Below are 18870 nucleotides of genomic sequence, written 5' to 3'. Positions count from 1 at the left end.
TAATCTCCTGACAGTGCTGTGTGTGAGAATTTCTGGTTGGGACAACACTAGCTTCATCTTTGCCTCATCTCTGTTTCCTGTGTGCATGCTCAATATTGCTTTTCATTTATCTGGAAAAAGTCCCTTTAAAGGTTGCCATTATAGACCAGTGCTCCTATTCCTCTTTTATTGTCTGATGGCTTTGATGCTCTGGACTAATATTATTGTCATCTGGGTTTGGGTTTTTTTTTCAGTTTGCTGCTGACTTAAAGCATTTTAAAAGCCATTGGACATTTGACAAACACAGCAAATTTCTAGTAGAAACAAATTCACCAAAATTATCCCTCGAAATATTAGTATGGATGTCTGAGTTACTCATATGGCCTTTTCTAATTGGAATTGTGTTTTAGCTTGTTTATTGGGGATTTTTGCTTTGTTTGTTTGTTTCTGTGGGGGTAGGGGAGGAGGGTACCATAATTTTGTAATCTCAAGGATGTTCTGAAGGAAATAGGTTAACTCCCACAGTAAGCAGTACCCACACTGGCTTTAAAATTCAAATGTTTCATTAGACTACCTTTTCCACTGGCAGCTTTCCGTACATTCTGAAATCCTTCAAAAAACCACTATAGAACATGGAGCTATCACATAAAGTTGATTTTTATGTTTTCCCAGTCTCAAGCTACTTAGTGCAAATAAAATTTTGTGCCAGTCAGCCTGAGATGTGTTACAGCACTGTTAAAGCCCAGCCTGTTAATTACAAATGTTTTGCACTGTTAGGGTGATGCACAGATTTCTTGGAAATAGGTTTCCTTCAGCAGCATGTAGTTTTACAGTACAGTCAACAGAATGTTGCAGAATAGCAATTATGGGAATAAGGAGAATGCACAAGCTATTGGAGTGAACGCTTTAATGCTGATACATTTTTCCTGATAAAAGCAACTCAGATAAGAGGATATGCAAGTTATTGTAGCAATTAGTTTTTCTAAGATGTCTATCTATATGAAATGTTTCATGGTAGGGAGAAAAAACCACAACTTTGTAGTAGAATGCAAAGTTTATTACATTTCTAGACTACATTATCCTTGTCAGCTAGATTAAAGCATTCTCCTAGTTTCTGTCCTATATTACCCTAACAAGTGAGGAAATAATGTAGTGTTGTTACAAGGAGTAGCTTATAAATTTTGACATAAGTGTGAGAGAAATCACTTGAAATGTGAGGCAACCAAGAGGAATAATTAGGAACAGTAGAATGATCTCAGTAATATGACAATAGTTTCTAAAGCACCCCACAGGATTGAAATCATCAGGTTTGCTTGACCTATATCTTTAATAATACACCTCATTGCCCTTGTATTGAAGCTAGAGGGAAGTACAAAGTATAAGCTTTATCATGTTTTAGGAGAAATTGCAAAAAGTTTATTTATTAACACAGCACAAAATGGCCCATTTCTATGATTACCAAACAGGAAAGCAAGTTGGGCCACAGTTCACCACACAGAACACTTTATAGTCAGGCTTGGCTGGCAAAAAATATTATGTAACACTCAAATAAGATAAATGGCTGCATTGGCAGTGGAAATAACCTTCTGTTTAATTAGAAAATAAGAGCTGTATGGGACAATAAAAATGGTTACTGCTGCCCTCAGTCACTGTTTAATAAATATGGTAGTGCTGAAGATAATGCTAAGTGTTATTTATTTGTGTAATATCATGGGCTCAGTAATTGTTCATGTTCTTGATAGTTACCCTGCATGTAGAATGAGTCTGTTTCATGTTTTCTTTGTTTAATTTTTAAAAAGGAAAGAGGATTTTTTAAAGCTGTTTTTAAAAGCCAAAGATATGTTAACACCTCAGTGTTGCTGTAACCAAAATACTGGTTTTCTTAGCTCACCTTCAGCATAATTAAGCTTTGAAACTTTGTGTTTTATACTGTCCTGGCTGGATTGTCTATCTGACTTGGATATGTTTCTATGTCTTTGAGAGGGAGCATAATTTGAATTTTCCGCTGTCCATTTAATTGTGGGTGTGTTTTGAATGAGTAGAGTCCCGAGTCTGGTTTTAGCACGGTTTTACCTTCCTTTGGAGGTTTAAGCACTAAACATTCAAATCAAGTCCGGCAAGCACGGTGTGGAAGACTGAAGATTTCAGTGAACCTTCTCCCTAAAGGGAACAGTTTTCACTAGTAAATTGAGCATCAAATTGTGCTATGTGCATAGGTATCAAAAGTTTCCTTTCTCTGTAGAGCATGTTTATTGGATATGGACATTGTTCCAGGCTTCAACTCTTCAGGAACATGCACGTATTTATCAAATGCTTGACAGAAAAGCAGGGCATGGGATGCATTTCACAATATAATTATAACAGGCTTGGTATCCCAGCCCTATTACTTTTGGTCACAATCTTTCTATTTCAAACCTACAGTAAGTACAGGGATTTGAAAAAGGATATCAAAGACTTTTCTTGGTTTTATCCAAAAGGATAATTCACAAGATGTTTCATCAACAAGCTTTAACCCCTCCTTCCTTCCCTACTTTCCTTCCCCCCCACCAAATGTGGACTGTATGTCAAGAGGCAAAACAAAACAAAACAAACCCCCTTTTCTTCACACAATTCACTTTAAGCTTTAAAATCCTCCAAAATCCCCAATCTCCCTTTGCAGTCTGGTTCCCACTCTCCAGCTTTCCTCATCTCCCTCTGAAAGAAAAAAGCTCTTCTTTAAGGGACTGATAGGTTGTAGAGCGATGCTTAGCAACAACATTCCTGTGCCTTAAGTAGCTGCAAGCCCCTAGCTGAACCCTTTGATGTGACTGTCAGGGCAGATTTATTTTGTTTTAGCACATTGTCTACTTGTCCAGATGTATCAGGAGATAAAAAGGAGTCATGTTTACACTCTTTTTGGGAGGGGGAGGAGGGGAGGAGATGTAATTAAATCGCATTTTTGATGAATCTCTGAGAGATCGAGATGAAGAACAGAGGAATTGGCTTGAATGTAGAGGGGAAACCCATTTGCCTGCCCTAACACCTGACATTGTAGGAAGATGAAGTGTAAAGCCATAGCACAATGTGTTGATTTGGTTCTGCTGAACCCTTTAGCTTTGTGTTTTTTCACGTGTTGGTAGTTCACGAGAGTCCAGAAAGGCTTATTAGAGAGTAGCAATTGTGCACCATGAAGTCTTTCCTGGGTATGTATTTATTTGTCCAGGTTGAAAAAAGTGTGGTTTTGTCTATAATATTAGTGTTATAGATCACATATCCCAGCATCTCTGGCTGTGGTAAGTGGCTGTCAATCAAATAATTAAAGAAAAAAAGAAAAAAAGCAGCAAAATTGAGCCTCAGTGATCTTGGATAAACAAGTGTGCAGTGTGAGGCAGGCCTTGCTGAATTCTCCAGGAGAACAAATACCACAGATAAATCCATTTTTGTTTATTTGCTTTTAACTTGCAGATTTAGTAACACCATTCTGAGCTCTATTAATAACCTGCGGTGTGCAGTGACAAGTCTGATTCCAGCATTCAGTATGCTGTGGGTATGCCAAGTGAATAAAACGCTAGTTTTAATCTGCTGTTACAAAAGTTACTCTATTTGCATTTTAAATAGGTTACACTGCAGCACCCCCTTCTGCTGACTGGATAGACTGACAGAGGTTTGAGCTGCAATTCAGTTCTATTCCCACATGACAGAATGAAGATGCCTTGAAAGCATTTTTAACCTTCCAATTTCTTAATTCCTGTGCCTGTTAAATAAAGACAACTTAGCAACGGTCATTAAAGTACTGTTACCTTATACTTTTTAGGATCTAGCTTTCATTACTTTGCAACATTTTCCATGCTTCCTAAAAAAATGAGGCAAGCAGAAGGTGTCAGAATGAATAGCAAAGCAAAGTAAGTTCTCTAGCATTGCAAACAATTACGCCTGGCTGTGAAATGTATACACGGTTCTGCATTCCTCTGATTATCATTGAATGTGCTTGCAAGTGATGATATTACATTGCTGATTTAATTTATGGAACAGTCTTGGAAGTTCCTATCTAAAAAAACAACTTAGCTGGATGATTTTGTCTTCGTTTTTGAAGAATCTATGGGTCTCAGATTGGCAAAAGGAGGTTGAGAATTTCTGAGTTACCTTATTTCGAAATAAACGGCTATAAAAAGTAATGAGTTACAGTATCATATGTAATGTGTACTTGAGTTCTGCATTAGTGTTTATATGCAGTTTATATACTGTTGCTATGCCATAGCATAGCAGGAATCTTGGCCACTACTGCTATGTTTTGTAGTTGATGTAATTGGTTGAAAAATATTGCAGGGAATGACTGAAGGAAACTTGGAATCTAATACATTGTCACTGTACTTCCCTTCATATTGACTTACCTATGCTTTTGGCGCCTTCTGTTGATGCTGTAATCTCTAAAAACTCCATATTTCTCTTTCACTCCTTCGGAACTGTTGGACAATGAGTGAAATTCAATAAATGTCATGTTTGCGTGTTGGTGAGGTGGGAACTTAGAAAAAGATTAGCGTCTCCTGGTATCTCAAAATTCATTTGTGGTTCACTTCACGAGGAACTTCAAAGAACAGTTGTCTATGACAACTCAGAATTCTCTAGCAGCAGTTTCAGAGTTTTGTGGTTTGGGGTATGACAGACTTATTTGTGGTTTGCTTTGTTCTTACGCTTTATTTTACTAATGTGTGAGCCCATTGAATCCTGCAGAGTGTAAATGAAAAGAAGGTAGCACATGTTCTCAGAATATGCAGGTAAAGATGCTGACAGAGAAATGTAAGGTAGAATGTATAATAATTGTTTGGATTTACTTTCCCAATCTCAGATTGGGATTCAAGGCCAGTAGATTTTTCTTTATTATTTTATACTTCTGGGGGTCTTTTGTTGAGTTCTTGATTTTCATTAGTACCAACCTAAGAAATTAAAAAATATTAAAAAATCTATTTTAGGGATGAGTATGATTGAGCAACTTTGAGTTTACACTGTAGTGTGATTTGAAATGAATTTCTTCTTATTTTAAAACCTAACATGTTTTACAGTGAATAGATTGTTTGCTGGATTATATTAATGGGTATTGCTTTTATTCACTTTTGTGTGGCTAGCATGTTAAAGTGCTCCTTTAGGGACAGATTCTGTTAACTACTGTAATGAAAGGTACTGAGTCACTTAAGCAATAAGGTTTAATTTTTAAAAAACGAATATGCTAGAATCTTGCATATGATTAGGGAGAAGTGGTAAGAGTTACTTGCCTTCAACTCATTAAACTGAACCTGAGCTGAAGAATCTCTTGTATCCTTCTGCTTTTAAGTAGCTGAGATGCACTTTTTAAAAAGAGAAGGCAAATACTGTGCAAGAGGTTCACTTTATATCTAATGGCCTTGAAAAAATATTAAGGAGATGCTAAAATTCTTGGCTTTTGAGTGATATAAGTTGAAAAAGAATGGTCTTGCAAGTCGAAAAGCCTAACGGGTGTTTTTGTATGCTATATGTTACAGTAGAACAAATCAATTCAGGCTCCTTAGATGCAGTCATTGCCTTGTGATTATATTTGTGTAAAGTCTTGGAGCCTTTGATCAAAGAAAGGCATTTGTGACTAGGTCTAATCCAAGCTCTTTAAGGTGTTTAACTTGCACGGGGGGGAAGAGGTTGATAACAGCTGGGATTTAAATTTAGTTTTGCTGAACTTTTGTTTTGAAAGGATTTCTATTATACACTGCTTCCTTTTCCATAAAGAAGATGGATCATTGAGTAAACCTAAAAGGGAAAGAGGATATGGGAGGAAATGGGTGGGGACTTGGAATTAATCTTCTGAAGAAAAATGTTTGATCAGCGGGTAGGAGAGTATGAAATCCTCTGATGTTGACAGCAGGCAACTTTCTGACTAGTGTGTGATTGACAACTTTGATGCTCCAGTGGGGAGCGAGTGTCCAGCCGTGCTCAGGCATCTTCTGTCTGTGGGTGGTAGTGTTAATAATGTGGCAACTGGAAAGATTAATTGTGGACAAGCAGCAGGATTACGAGGAGGGCTTCACAGGTCTAAAAGGAACAGTGGTAGGAAGGCCTCTGATCTGTCAGCCCAAAAGGAAATTAGTTAGGGCAGGCTGGAGCAGGCTTAAAAAGGGAGGGGGGCGAGGGTAAGATGGAGTAATGGAAGAAGGGAAGCATTTAGGATATTAAGGCAAAATGAAGAGGATATTGAAAAAGGTCATAAGGGGATGGGACCAATGTTCTTGAAAGACCTTAAGACACTACATCCTTTTACAGTACATGCAGAGTTCAGCTTGTTTTACAGAGAACTGCAAAGTGACTTTTGTAGTGGTTAGAGCTGCCCCATTAGGTAATACCTGTTACTTGTTTCCGAATGAGTGTGAGAATAAACCCAAATTAAGGATTTTCAAGGATATGTAAATGCAAAATACATAGCAGAGGGTTTACTTAAGCTGTTTCTGCAAGTTACTAACTGCTGTGGGTTTTACTTCCCACCCTTTTTGGTAGAAGTAGGGATTTTGCCAATAAATTCTGTGTTACCATTAAAGAGGCCATTCATCATGCTTACTAATGTTATTAATCAAGATACACCACAGTACTCTTAAAATGAGATCATTTTGATAAATCATGTATGACATGAAAAGACTTTATTCCTTTTAAGTGCAATTTAGACTGTAATTTTTTTCCTCATTTATGATTCATGGGAGAAACATGGATAAAATTCCCTTGCACATTTACACCTTATCTTCAGTAATAATTCAAAACTGCTCTTAGATGAAAATTCAAGGGCTGATTCACCAAAGCTGAATGCCAGCTCATTATTTTCTGGCATTCAGTAGTCCAAAAATAATGTCCATACATTAGGTGCTTTTCACAATAGTTGAATTTGGCTGCACACCAGACATATCGATTACACTCAATTAAGGCTAAATGCATAAGAATTATCTGATGTTCATTTGCATTTTTGATCCCTGCTTTCAACCTTGCAATTTAACATTAAGTGAAAACCAAAAGGTAGAGTAAATTCAAGTGAGAAGCGATAATCTCTCTTATAAAGGAATATGGGAATACTTTGAATCTGAAATGCTTTGAATCTTAAACTCTGCTACTTCTGTTAAATGAGAAAAATTCTCTTTCCTTTCTTGTTAAAGGTTATTGAAATTGGAAGGCCAAGCAAAATATAAGATCACTGTTCTCCTTGTTGTCCTAATATTACAACAATTTTGCTACTATATTAGTAGCATCACATCTGAAAATAAGATGCTAAAATATCTGGAATGAATCTTTGCTAAGGTCAAAGTGATACTCTTGATTATAGCTGAAACACTTGTATTATTGATTAGATTTTAAAGTGTCAGAAGTGAGTTTTTTTGTTTACTCCTGTGTTTAGAAATATAAAAATAAAATGTCTAGTAGAGAGATATAATTTGGATAGCAGAGTCATTTAAATTTTACTTTCTCAAACCATGATTCAAAGAGGATTGGCTTGTCTGAGTTCCCCCTTTACTTCCATCAACAGCTGAAATATCTGAAGGAGCTTGTGTGGTTGCCAAGAATAGCACAGCATTTTTATTTTTGAATCATTGGTCTCTACAAATTTGTTTTGATGCAGCAGATGTACAGTATGTCCTGATGTTACACGATGTTCCTTTACTAGTACCGTGCAAGTATTGCATTTTTCATTCCTCGTAAAGTGGAATTCAGGGATTAAACAAATTAGCTCTTTTTTTTGTTTAGTCTAATTAGATTCCTCCACTCTTGAGAGCTAGTTGTTGGTGTGTGGCTGACAATTTTCTTCTAAATGGGTAATTTTTTTCCCGTTCATTAAAGTGACTCTAATTTATGCTGGAGGTTTAGCAAAGACAACTGCTAACTCATGGCTAAGTCTGCTTGGCTGAGGAGCAAGGAAATTGGGAAATCCCATCGAGTTCCACCAAGAACAACCTCCTTTCCTGGTAGGGGTCCTGTGCCACCTCTTGGTTTTCCAGAACATCCCAGTGAGTTGAGGTGACAAACTCCAGCCAGCCCATTTGAGCCCTCTGGCTGAGCCCCAGCTGGGGAGGGGAGAGCCACATCAGCTGTACTCTGCCATATGGACTGCTCCACTCAGGGCCTGCTTTTGCATATTTTCTGGTCTCTTTATCCCTTCTTTCATGCTTCATTGCTTTTTTTTACCACTGGCTGTATGGTTCCTAAGTTCATAGAAAAGCAAATACACTGCAAATAAAGTTGTTCTTACCTGACCATTCCCTAGGATTGAATAGTTAAAGATTTGGTATGTTTTTGCTGGTTTTGGTGGTTTGTTGTGGGTTTTTTGGTTGGTTGTGTTTCTTCCTGCTTCATCTTCTACAATGTCTGTAATTTTGATGAACATGCTTTGCAAATCTGGCACTCTTTTTACAGTCCATTTAGTATCAAATACAACAATTTGGACAAAACATGCAGGTTATTATGAAGAGAGGTACCTGAGTTTAGAAAATGTTTGCTTATGTGCATAACAGGGGGCTGTGAGCAGTCTCACTTTATTTGTCATGTAAGTCTTAAACCACGTACTATGAAATACTGCAAAACTTGGATGACTTCAAGATTTGCAAAACTACAAGCTTCTTCTGTAATAATACTGTTAGAATTTCTTTACTGAGTTATTTTGTTACCTGTTCCTATAAAATTGAAGCTACCAACCAGTTTAAACAACTTTCCTCAAAGCTATTTGTATGTATAGTTACTTTCCACTGTAAGAAGAACTTCTGATGCATATGTCACCAATACTTGAAGACATAACTGTCACATGTCAATGCTGTCACTGTCACAATATTCCTGTGAATATTAAGAGTAATGCAATCTATACAAATCTCTTTGGAAAATAGCTTAGGGCCAAATGTCAGTATGTGGTAGGGAAAACAAATAGTTGTCTTTCTGCTGGTGCATAGGCTTACTCAGAAACGTGATTTGGAACTTGAGCCAATGTTTGTGCAAAACAATCCTAACCCTGGATGATATTCCATAGAATTAAAGTTGCTCTAACTGAATGCTTACCTCAAAGGTAATGAAAACTGCTCTGTATTTGACAGGGAATTATATACTGTACGTAAAATAACAGAAAAACACCAATAAACAAACCCTCTGTTCTTGCGTTTCCTAAAATTGGAAATAAAGCTAAATTGCCGCTTCACTCCAATATCCTTTTTAGAAGCTCTTGAATTTTGCTCACTCAGTGGTATATTGCTGAAATGGCAAAGTCTCTTCCAGTAATTTTAGGAAAAGCTATCATCAAGCTGTCAACAGTCTAAATTGAGATTAAAAGTACCAAAGAGAAACCTTCACTGTTACCAGAGTCCCAAATAAGTACACTTGAATAGGCAGATAACATCTAGAGTGTACAGTATGAGACCACTTATTCTTCCACTTTTTTGAGTGATTTATAGGGATGAAGTCTGATGTTAAATAGTGACATTTTTCTTCTTACCCAGAACTACTCAACCCAAAGGAAACATGTAGTTGTGAACAGATGCCTGTTCTTGGAATTAGTTTCAAATATCACATAGCTGGGCATAAGGGGTTTCTATCTCTCCCTCTTACATGTTATGTGCCCTTGGCTCATATTGGTCACCAGAGAGATTTCCAATAATTCATAGTCCAGAGTAGATTAAGCTGAAGGTTTGCAGTTCACCAAAATCAAGGTATTACTCATTCTGGCTGAAGGTGAAGTTATGTCTGTGGCAATATGTCTCTGAACAGGAGGTTCCCCAAAAAGGGTTTATTATCACTGGTGAGTCAGCAGAGGCAGGATATTCTCTGTTTTTATTCATATCTGATAAGCAGCATCCTTGCTGTTTAGGCAAACTTGTCTCTGTTAAATTCTATTAAGATGTTTGTTTTGATGCCTGATGGATCTTCGTGTTGTGACTTGATTTTTCCTAGGGACAAAAATGGGATTGTTACTTTGGTCTGACATAGAAAATTGATGGCTGGTCTACAAAAGTAAAATCTTAGTATGCTAATCTAGTCAGTCACCTCTGAACATTTTATGTACTATCATTTAGGAGTCCAACAGCTACAGCAAGGAAGGTTTCTAAGTTACAGCCTTTAACAAACTATTATCGTGATTAACTTTCATGGTTACGGATTTCTGATTATTGTTCTCAGGTTTGGTCTGGTAATTAAGACTTGAATTAGTATTTATGTTTTTTCTTCCCCAAAACACTGTAGCCTGATTTTATATTTTATATTAACCAGACATTGGAGTCCCAGGGGTTCATAAATTTTGAGGATATGTTCAATTATAAGTAAGTAAGATTGAGGTGGATTCCTTTGATTGACTTTTGCAGCTCAGAAGTCAATATATCATTAGGGAACAACTGCACAGAAGATAGCAATTATTTTCTCAAGACTCCCTTTAGTGACTTATCAGGAGATTAAAGAAAAAGTTTAGCTTTTGTATTTTTCTTTTTATTTGCCTTATTTTCTCGATTAGAAATTATCATGTAACTTTCAGTGAATGCTGTCCTTTGGGTCTTCTATTTAGCACATCATTTTTTATGTCTGTTGAAAATGGTAGTTGTAAATACTCCAGAGCAAACTTTGTATCTGAAACTGGAAATATCACTATCGTGTCACCAAACTAAGTTAAACTGAACTTTAAAAACCGACAATGATTCATGTTCACCAATACAATTCTTCATTTTCATATCTTCTCCTAACAATGCAAGACTATTGTTCTGTAACTAAAAAACAAGATGGTAAATGTGGCTTGGTTTAGCTTTATATATTTTTATATATCTTTCATTCAGCTGAAACATCCAATGGAATGAAGGTTAGTTTATTGTAAACCATAGTTCTTCAGTCTAGTCTTTTAAAATTGGAATCATAGGATCTTGAGACTTATTATGGAGAAAGATTTGGGCTTCTTGTCCCATAACATTTTGCTTTTAAGGGTTCTGAGCAAGTCCTCTTGGTTACTTATTTCTTTTATTAGACTTCTGGTGTGGGTTTTAAGTGTTTATTGTTAACAATTCTATATACTTGTACACTTTAATTTTTTTTGCATTATAGGCACTATAATTTTTAATAGACCCCTGCATTTAGCTCACAGGACAGTGGAATGAGAAAATCATTTGGGATTTTTTTTTTCTATTTGAAAAATGCAATATCTTAGCCCAACTTCTATTTTCTATTTTCTTTCTTTCATATGAACTCACACATTATTTACTTTAGGTAAATATTAATTTGTTTTACCAAGAAGAAAATTTTTAAGTTTGCCTAAAGGTTTCCTGACAAAGATGGTAATGTTTTTTAAGTTGTCAAGTGTATGAAAGTATTCGTTTAGTAATGATTCCTAATGTCATTGTGTTAACTCTGGTGAGTACAGCGACCTTGAGGAATCACAAGCAGCCTTAACAAAAACAAACTAATCCTGCATGGCTGGTGGCTCCATGCACCTGTAGCACATCAGCGCTCATCCTGCAGGTGCATCCGCTCTGCCTGAGCCCTGCCCTCCTCTCGGAGCACTGACAGTGTTTGTTTTGTCACACAGGCCTCCAGTGCTGCTGCCTCTGCCTCTCCAGAGATGCCCTACACGCCTCTGCCTTCCGGATCCAGGGACCTCACCCACCACCGAGGTGCGAGCCCCCTTAGATTGGTATGAGCTGCTGCGGGCTGCTGGGCTTGGCTCTCCGGCCCTCTCTGTGCTAGCCACTGCTGCTTTTCACTTCACAGACATCACCATGCCTTTCAAGCACTCTGTGAGAAAACCATACCTGTCAAGACTACAGATTTTTAACTCATATTAAATAGGATTTACAGGTAGTCTACGGGGAAAGCAAATAAATCTATGGATAATAACACTCCGTGATTTCTGTGTGTGTGTGAGAGAGAGAGAGAGAGCAAAATGTAAAGAGATTAGAGTACTTAAACATTCCTAAGTAGATGATTACATGCAGCATTGGTAATTTTGAGAGAATTTGTAAACTTTCCAGTATTTTTAAAGTGAGAGCTTTTTGGCAGTTTAGAAATTTAAGACTATAATTTTGAAATGTTAACACATTTTCATTGCAATAAAAAGGGATTCTTCTCTGGTTTTCAACATTAAAGGTGGATCAGTCTTCAATTTCCTTTTTCATCAATCCTTAGAACTTAAAAAAGCACCTTGGGCAAATTTACAAATTCCTTCTGCATACCTATGAAACAAAAAATTCAGGGAACAGGTGAAAAACTGAAGCAGTCAGGCAGAGTGCATTCCAAGTTTTTCACTTTTTTTCAAAAAGGAGAAATTTGTAAAGCTTGCAGCACTTTTTCAGCTTAAACCAGAGCAACAATCCTCTTATTAATTTCCCACATTACCCATTGATCATGTAAACCATTTTGTAGAGGCAGGTTTTGTTTAAGATACCAGGATCAAAATCAGCCTTGTATTTATGAACTGATGGTAGCTTAATTTTAATGTGTGTTCAAATTCTGCAGCACTACAGAGGATGGAAGTAGCTTTAGTAGAATTCCATATGGCTTGAAGCCTTCTGAAAGAACCAGGCAGGTAATGCACGTGAAGGATGATCTGTGATTCTGTGAAGGATGAGGAGAGCAGCTGATTAGAGCTTCATTTGTTGCAGCCTGTATCACTGTTGCTGTGCTAGAGCTGAGGATGAGTATGAAGCTACGTGCTGGCCTTGGTGCAGATTGCTATGGTGCACTGGAAATCAGATGTCCTTGAAGTGCTGTGGGTGCATTTCCCAGCACTGTATTCCAGCACTGAGCTCGTGCAGAAACTGGTGCTTTTCAAAGAGAAAGGACCAAGTAAAATCCTGAATTGGAACACACACCTGGACTTCAGAGATTAAAAACCAAACCTCTCCCCCTCAAAAAACTGCAATCCAGTGCCCTTCCCCTCCACCCTCCCTCCTCCCCTCATTCCCAAGATAAGTAGCTTTGATTTTCAGATAAGCATGTTGTGCTTGAAGTTGGATTTCCGGTGTTAGATTAAATGGCTGAGGTCTACTAACACAATAAATAGGATGATAGAATCTTGAAAAATACCTGAGTTTTATAAAAATACTTTAAAAATACCCTTAAAAGCCAGGTACCTTTAGATTTTTTATTTAGGTGATAGTGTATAGGAAGTGTGGCTCCATGGCTGATTTTGTTATCTAACTTGGCGAAAGAAATGCCAGTGATGTTGAGCATCAAAATCTGTGTGCCTGCATGATTGATTGACTCCTCCTGCAATACAGCAGTTGTGTGGCTGCAGTAGGTGTTTGTTCAGAGCAGGAGTTTGCCAGACTCTAAGTACCCCCTGTCCTCACCAGGGTTTCAGAATGCCTGCCCCCTTGCTATGAAAGGGGAAAATTATATTCCCCAAATTACCAACTTTCTACCCTTAGCAGTTCACATAATTTTTATTACTTCTGTCTTTGCTCTTCCCAGAAATATTCTGCTCTGCATGCTAAATATGCTGCAATTTTCCTTATGATTAAGCACAGTTATAAATACAGGGAATGGAGGAGAGAGTGTCATCCAAAGAAAGGGTAAAATTGGTCCTTAAAGAGATATTGTTAACATGATTCAATAAGTTTATATGTGTGTTTGTGTATATGTACACATATTCACAAGGAAATAATTCAGGACACTTTCCAAGATTCCAAGTACTGGAGGAACCAATTCCAAGCTTAGAACAACCTGCTGGCAAGGCCCATTAACTCAATCAACTTCTTTTATGCAAAGAAAATTTTGAAGTTCGCAAGCCCATAAAAGATTAATTGCAGTCAATAGAAAAATCTCCAAGGAAAGAATGAAATACTTAAGCATGCTATTTTAGGTCCTGAATATCTTCAATTTTTTTTTTGCCCTGAATGCTTTCAGTGTTGTAAAGTAGAATTGAATCAGCTGTTGCATATGTAAATATTGGCGGTTTTCAATGCATACTGGAATGAAGAATGCTGTAAGTTTGTGAGTGTTATTTGTCCCTGGAGAAACTTGTTTACCAGAATCCTGAAGTCTGGAAAATGGTTTGGTACAGCTGTAAATTGATTTTTGAGGGACTGGGAGGGGAGCAAGAGCAAGCTGGATGTATTTGATTGGTATAGTTTCACTTGGACATTTCTCACTCTATTTAGCTATGATTTTTTACAGGGAGAACAAAAACACATAATTATGTGTGGGTTGCACCATGTGTCTTACAGTTCTTGTGTTCATGCATGCAGTATATAATTTCCAGTCCGGATCCAGTCCTTTAGCCTGACTCTGTATTTTGTGCAGACAATTTCAGGAATGGTGAAAATCTCACTCTTCCTTTCAAAGCCCACAGAAACAGCATGTGACAGTGTGATGTCAACATGGAATGATCACTGCAAATATTATGTTGAGTGTTATGATGCTTGAGTATATAATACATGAAGAGAGAAATAAACATTGCATCGCGTTTTTAAGCTTTAGAAAATTTTTCCCCATCTTGGGAAAGTTGTTTTCTCTTTTATTACAGTGTTGCTTAGACCCGCTTTTCTAAGTTGAACCTTACCTCAGTCCCAGTGTTCATATTTTTCAATGAAAAATCTACAGGCCTTCTATTTAGATTTTGGGCATCTGACAGCTATGTGACTTGATTCTTTATGTGACCTAATTGCTATCCTGTAAGACAAGGCTTCCAAAGAGGTAATTTTATAGCTGGCTGTATTTTTGTTTTGATTCCAAAACAATGATCTCAAACTTCTAAGAGTCTTTTCTTGGTCTTTGTTAATGTAGGATTTTGTATTTTACTTTATATGGATTTAGAACCCAATGATTTATTTGTGTGAAGTATGTGCAGTTCTCTTACCTAGTTAAAAGAAGTCAGTTCGAAGACACAGCCTCCTGTCATACAAAGTGCTTCTTTTGTTTCTATATTCTATACATTGCCAGTATTGGTCTAGCTTTTGAATTTTCTGGTGATATAAAATATCTACCCCCCACACTCCTGCCTGCTTTTTCAGATCTACCTTTAAGGAAAAAAACCCCCATCAAACAGAACAGTTATTTATTGTTTTTTTTAATAGAAATGGCCATGCTCCCAATACACAAAAGTGATGAAATGCAGTGGCTTTTGGAAGAAATTGGCCCAAAAATTTTGGGGCTTTTTTTCTATTGGTTTGTATATATGGCCCAGGTACCCTTCTGTTCCTTATTGATAATCTATTAACTGGGTACATATCTTAAAATAGAAACTTCAATTCTTACCATAGCTGACATTGATGAAAAAGAAATTTTCAAGTAATAATAATGTATTTGTAAGGATAATTTGTCTGTGGACAAATATGTGGAAAAAGGCCCCTCACCCTTTGGTTGTATATTTGTTTTTTTGTAATGGCATCCTTGCTAAGGATGTGCCTTTATGTGTAAGCATTCAAACTCAAATTGCCTTCTGAATAGAACACTGCATTCCAGTTGATGGGGAAAATAGTGTTTTATCATTCTATCTCTTCAGAAGCAATATCACTAAATCATGGATATCATGAAAATCTGTTTTTCCCATACAAAAACATGTGCTGGATGCCTTTTGTATAAATAGTTATTTTATAACATTGTCTATTACCTGGTTTACTTGAAAACATATTAATTTGCCAAAACCATTTGGTTTCCAGTTTACAATTTACAGATAACTCCTCCTTTTCTTGTGCTCTTATTTCTGGGAAAAAACAGTGGTAAGTCTACCCCATAGCTTATTTGTAAAAGGATGAAGAAGCAGTTTCCATTAAAAACGAAGCCTGTATTTATGTAAGTAGCTTTTAGAACCTTAGCTTGGGTTTAGGCCAAGGTTTAATAGTTCTAATCTATTATGACTTGTAAAAACTTTCTGAACACATCCACTGTCCTGTTTTGGTGTCCATACAGTTAATTGTCCAAGTGTTCTGGTATGTGCAGTCATTACATTGTCTTGTGTTTGAATGATGAGTGCCCAAATGAAAAATTGGTATTTATTCTACCAACATGTTTCCATCAACTGACAGGTGTTTTTCTGGTTTTATGATCTTATCTTGAAAGTCATCAACTGCATTCAAATCTCATGCCCAGAAATCCACAACAGAATATTTTGAAGCTTCTTATTAACTTTCTAAAGGTAATTTTATAGAGCCTTTTTGAACAAAGGAAGTGAGATGTTCCTTTTGCTCTCAGTTTCTCTTTGTTTAACAGACTTGTGCTGAAAGTTTCTTTTGGAATTAAGATCTTTCCAAACTTTCACATTCTTAAGCAAGCAATCATATGTGGGCATATAATCTGTCAGAGAGACACCTGAACTTGCCATGTTTCCTTCTTCTGTGATTGCTCTACTGTGCTGTTGTACTCAGAGTATTGGCACAGTAAATCTTCACTAATGATTGGTATGTTCATACAAAATTCCTTCTGATAGATTGTGAGGGCATGCCACACAGAAAAGCAGCTAGTAGCTTTGTAGGAGTTTAGATAAGTACTAGATCAAGATAAAAGCAGGCTACTGAATGCACAAGAGCATTCAGTTGGGCAGAATTCACAATCCAGTACATGTCAGAGGAAATCTACTACTTTCAAAATTTGGTGTTGAAGCAAAAAAGTAGAAATTTTGGAGAGCCAGAGGGAGTAGTATAGTTGAAGTGATTATCCTCCAAGGATTTGCCTGTTCTGTCTCAGTTTGCTCAGCCTGATAATATTTTATGTATATTCTTAGGTTCATATGAAACTCATAACGTCTATCAATCCTTCCAGAATTTGTCCTAGAGCTTTAATATGATACTTTAAAATGTTTGAAGTAAAATTATAAAATTGACACACACCTCTTAATAATAAAAGTTAATACACAAGTTCTTAATTTACACATGCATTGTGAAAAGCCATGCTGTCTTTAAATCACAGACTTAAAAAGAAAAGGAAATTGGTTTACATAAAACTTACTTCCAGAAAGATAAGTAACTTGTTTATATTATCATTGTGGTCTTCTCTGTTGTTGTTATTGACACAGTTGTTAGGTACTCCTTGTGTTTCTAAGCCAGAGGCTTATTTAGAGTTTGAAATTGATTGCTGGGGAAGTTGCAAAGCAATTTATGTAGCAACTTATCATAATTAGTTAGTTTTCTTAGTGTGAACTGCACTTTATGCTTGTCAATTGATTTTTCTGTGTAGGTGCATAAGGCAGCTCATTGTATTCTGTCAAAAAACCCCAAACCCCAAAAAACCTATGGTTAGTACTTTATCATTCAGTTAACAAAATGTATCCATATATGTATATAAGATATATTTCCTTTAGCTTGTTTAATAACTAAGAATAGGATGAATAAGAAAATTGCAAGCAGATGCACTATGTGAAAGTTCTGTATCAGACAAAGATGCTGTGAATAGTGAAATATTTTCTTTACCTTTTTGCATAAATTGTCCTTTGAAAATACCATTATTTGTCACCTGCATTATGTTGTGATGTGTCCCAGACTGAAGACTTCTTAGGCCAGGATCTTCTCATCATGCGATGAATAACCTTAAAATAAACAAACAAAAACGTTCTCAATAGCATGGAACAGACAAGATCATATTTTCCAGGGAAGGAACACTCAGAAATAAGCTGTGACATTTCCTATTAGTGCCAGGAAATATGTCCCATCAGTGAGATGTGATGTGGTCATGACTTAGCCTCAAGGGGAATGGGTGGAAATCCTCTTCTTTTGACACTCTGGGAGAAAGCTAAAATAAGGAGACTGTTATAAAAAAAAAAAAAAAATCCCATGTGGTTTGCCTGTATGAAGTGAGAAACTGGGTTCTAGTTCCTTGGTTTTAGTTTGGAAAATAGACACTAATGAAAGCTCAAGACACATGGGACAAGCATGGAAAGCAAAGTGGTGGTATAGATAAGTATCAGTGTGAGAGAAGACTTAGCTGAAAAAAGATTCTGTTTTCTGGTCTTAGTTCCCTTTAGTTAAGGAGATGTGAAAGAAAAAAAAATCCATCGGAGGTGAATTGCAGTTTTCTAGTCCAGATGTATCAGAAGGTAATGTAGAAACTTAAAGAATTCTGGTGCAGGATGTTCGTGGTGCAGCTGGGAGAAAGGTGGAGCAGGCTTTTCTCATTGCTGTGCTGGATGGCTCCTGCTGATGGCCATGGCTCCCCAAACCTTACTGCAGGAGATGAGGGGACTGGTACTGACTCATTTCTATCTATTCAGTGGTGCACCTGGTTTCTTTGCTCTGGCCGTGACTTTTCCCTTCCAAGGTGCATTCCAGGTTACTGCTTTCTCAGGGTTTCTGTTGTGTTTTCTTTGTGGGGAGAAGAACATGTAGAAGGAATGAGTGCAACAAAGCAGGTAGGGAGAAATGCTAGAAGGTACATTTCCTTAGAGAAGTTACTCCTGTAAAATGTTTCTGGCTGATAACAGGAGCCCACCTGTATTAGTATTTTGCCAAGCCCTTAAATGCATTTGGCATCTCTCCTGGTTTTGTAACACACCATCCAAAATGTTGCCTTTCAATGGAACTGAGGGGTCCAATGCCCACACATGTGATCTGTCTCAGCTGTGGTTTTTTGCTGGGCAGTCATGAAGGAACAGGTTAAGGAAGGTCTCATGTAGCCTCTGTTCTGAGCCCTATTTTGTTTGTTTACTGGAATAGAACTGCCACCAATAGCTGTGCTGTTGGTGGACCAATTTACCTCACTTGCTTGGAAGTGACAATTTCTTCCAGCATCTGCATGTTTTTCTGTAAAGTACAATGGCTTTACTAAATGTAGAATAAATTGTAGTTGGATTTGAATGTGACCTTGACTAATATGGTTCAAGAAATAAATTTTCTGGGTCATTGGATTCATATTCTTGTCACTTACAGGGTCAACAATTTTTTGTCTGTGTATACAAGGGATGTTGGATTTGAATCAGGATACTGTAGATTATTGAAACTTCAGCATAAAAATGTATTGTTATCTTTT

At 36.9% G+C, this 18870-nt stretch overlaps 1 protein-coding gene across 6 annotated transcripts in view; it reads left to right on the top strand.

Moving 5' to 3' along the window:
* The window catches only part of LRMDA (leucine rich melanocyte differentiation associated), a 640335-nt gene that overhangs the window by 531773 nt on the left and 89692 nt on the right, over positions 1-18870 (top strand). For 4 of the 6 annotated variants that reach the window (XM_088168938.1, XM_088168937.1, XM_088168941.1 and 1 more), the window contains one exon: positions 11501-11605. The exons of 1 other annotated variant lie outside the window; for it this stretch is intronic. In XM_088168938.1, coding sequence (XP_088025064.1) covers positions 11501-11605 — 105 coding nt within the window. The remainder of the gene's footprint in view (positions 1-11500; positions 11606-18870) is intronic. One more of the 6 variants, XM_088168940.1, reaches the window with a different exon arrangement.

Source organism: Sturnus vulgaris, chromosome 8 (assembly GCF_052056855.1).
Source record: "Sturnus vulgaris isolate bStuVul1 chromosome 8, bStuVul1.hap1, whole genome shotgun sequence".
NCBI lineage: Eukaryota > Metazoa > Chordata > Aves > Passeriformes > Sturnidae > Sturnus > Sturnus vulgaris.
Note: the sequence above shows the minus strand (reverse complement) of the source record. Positions and strands in the feature narration are given on the sequence as shown.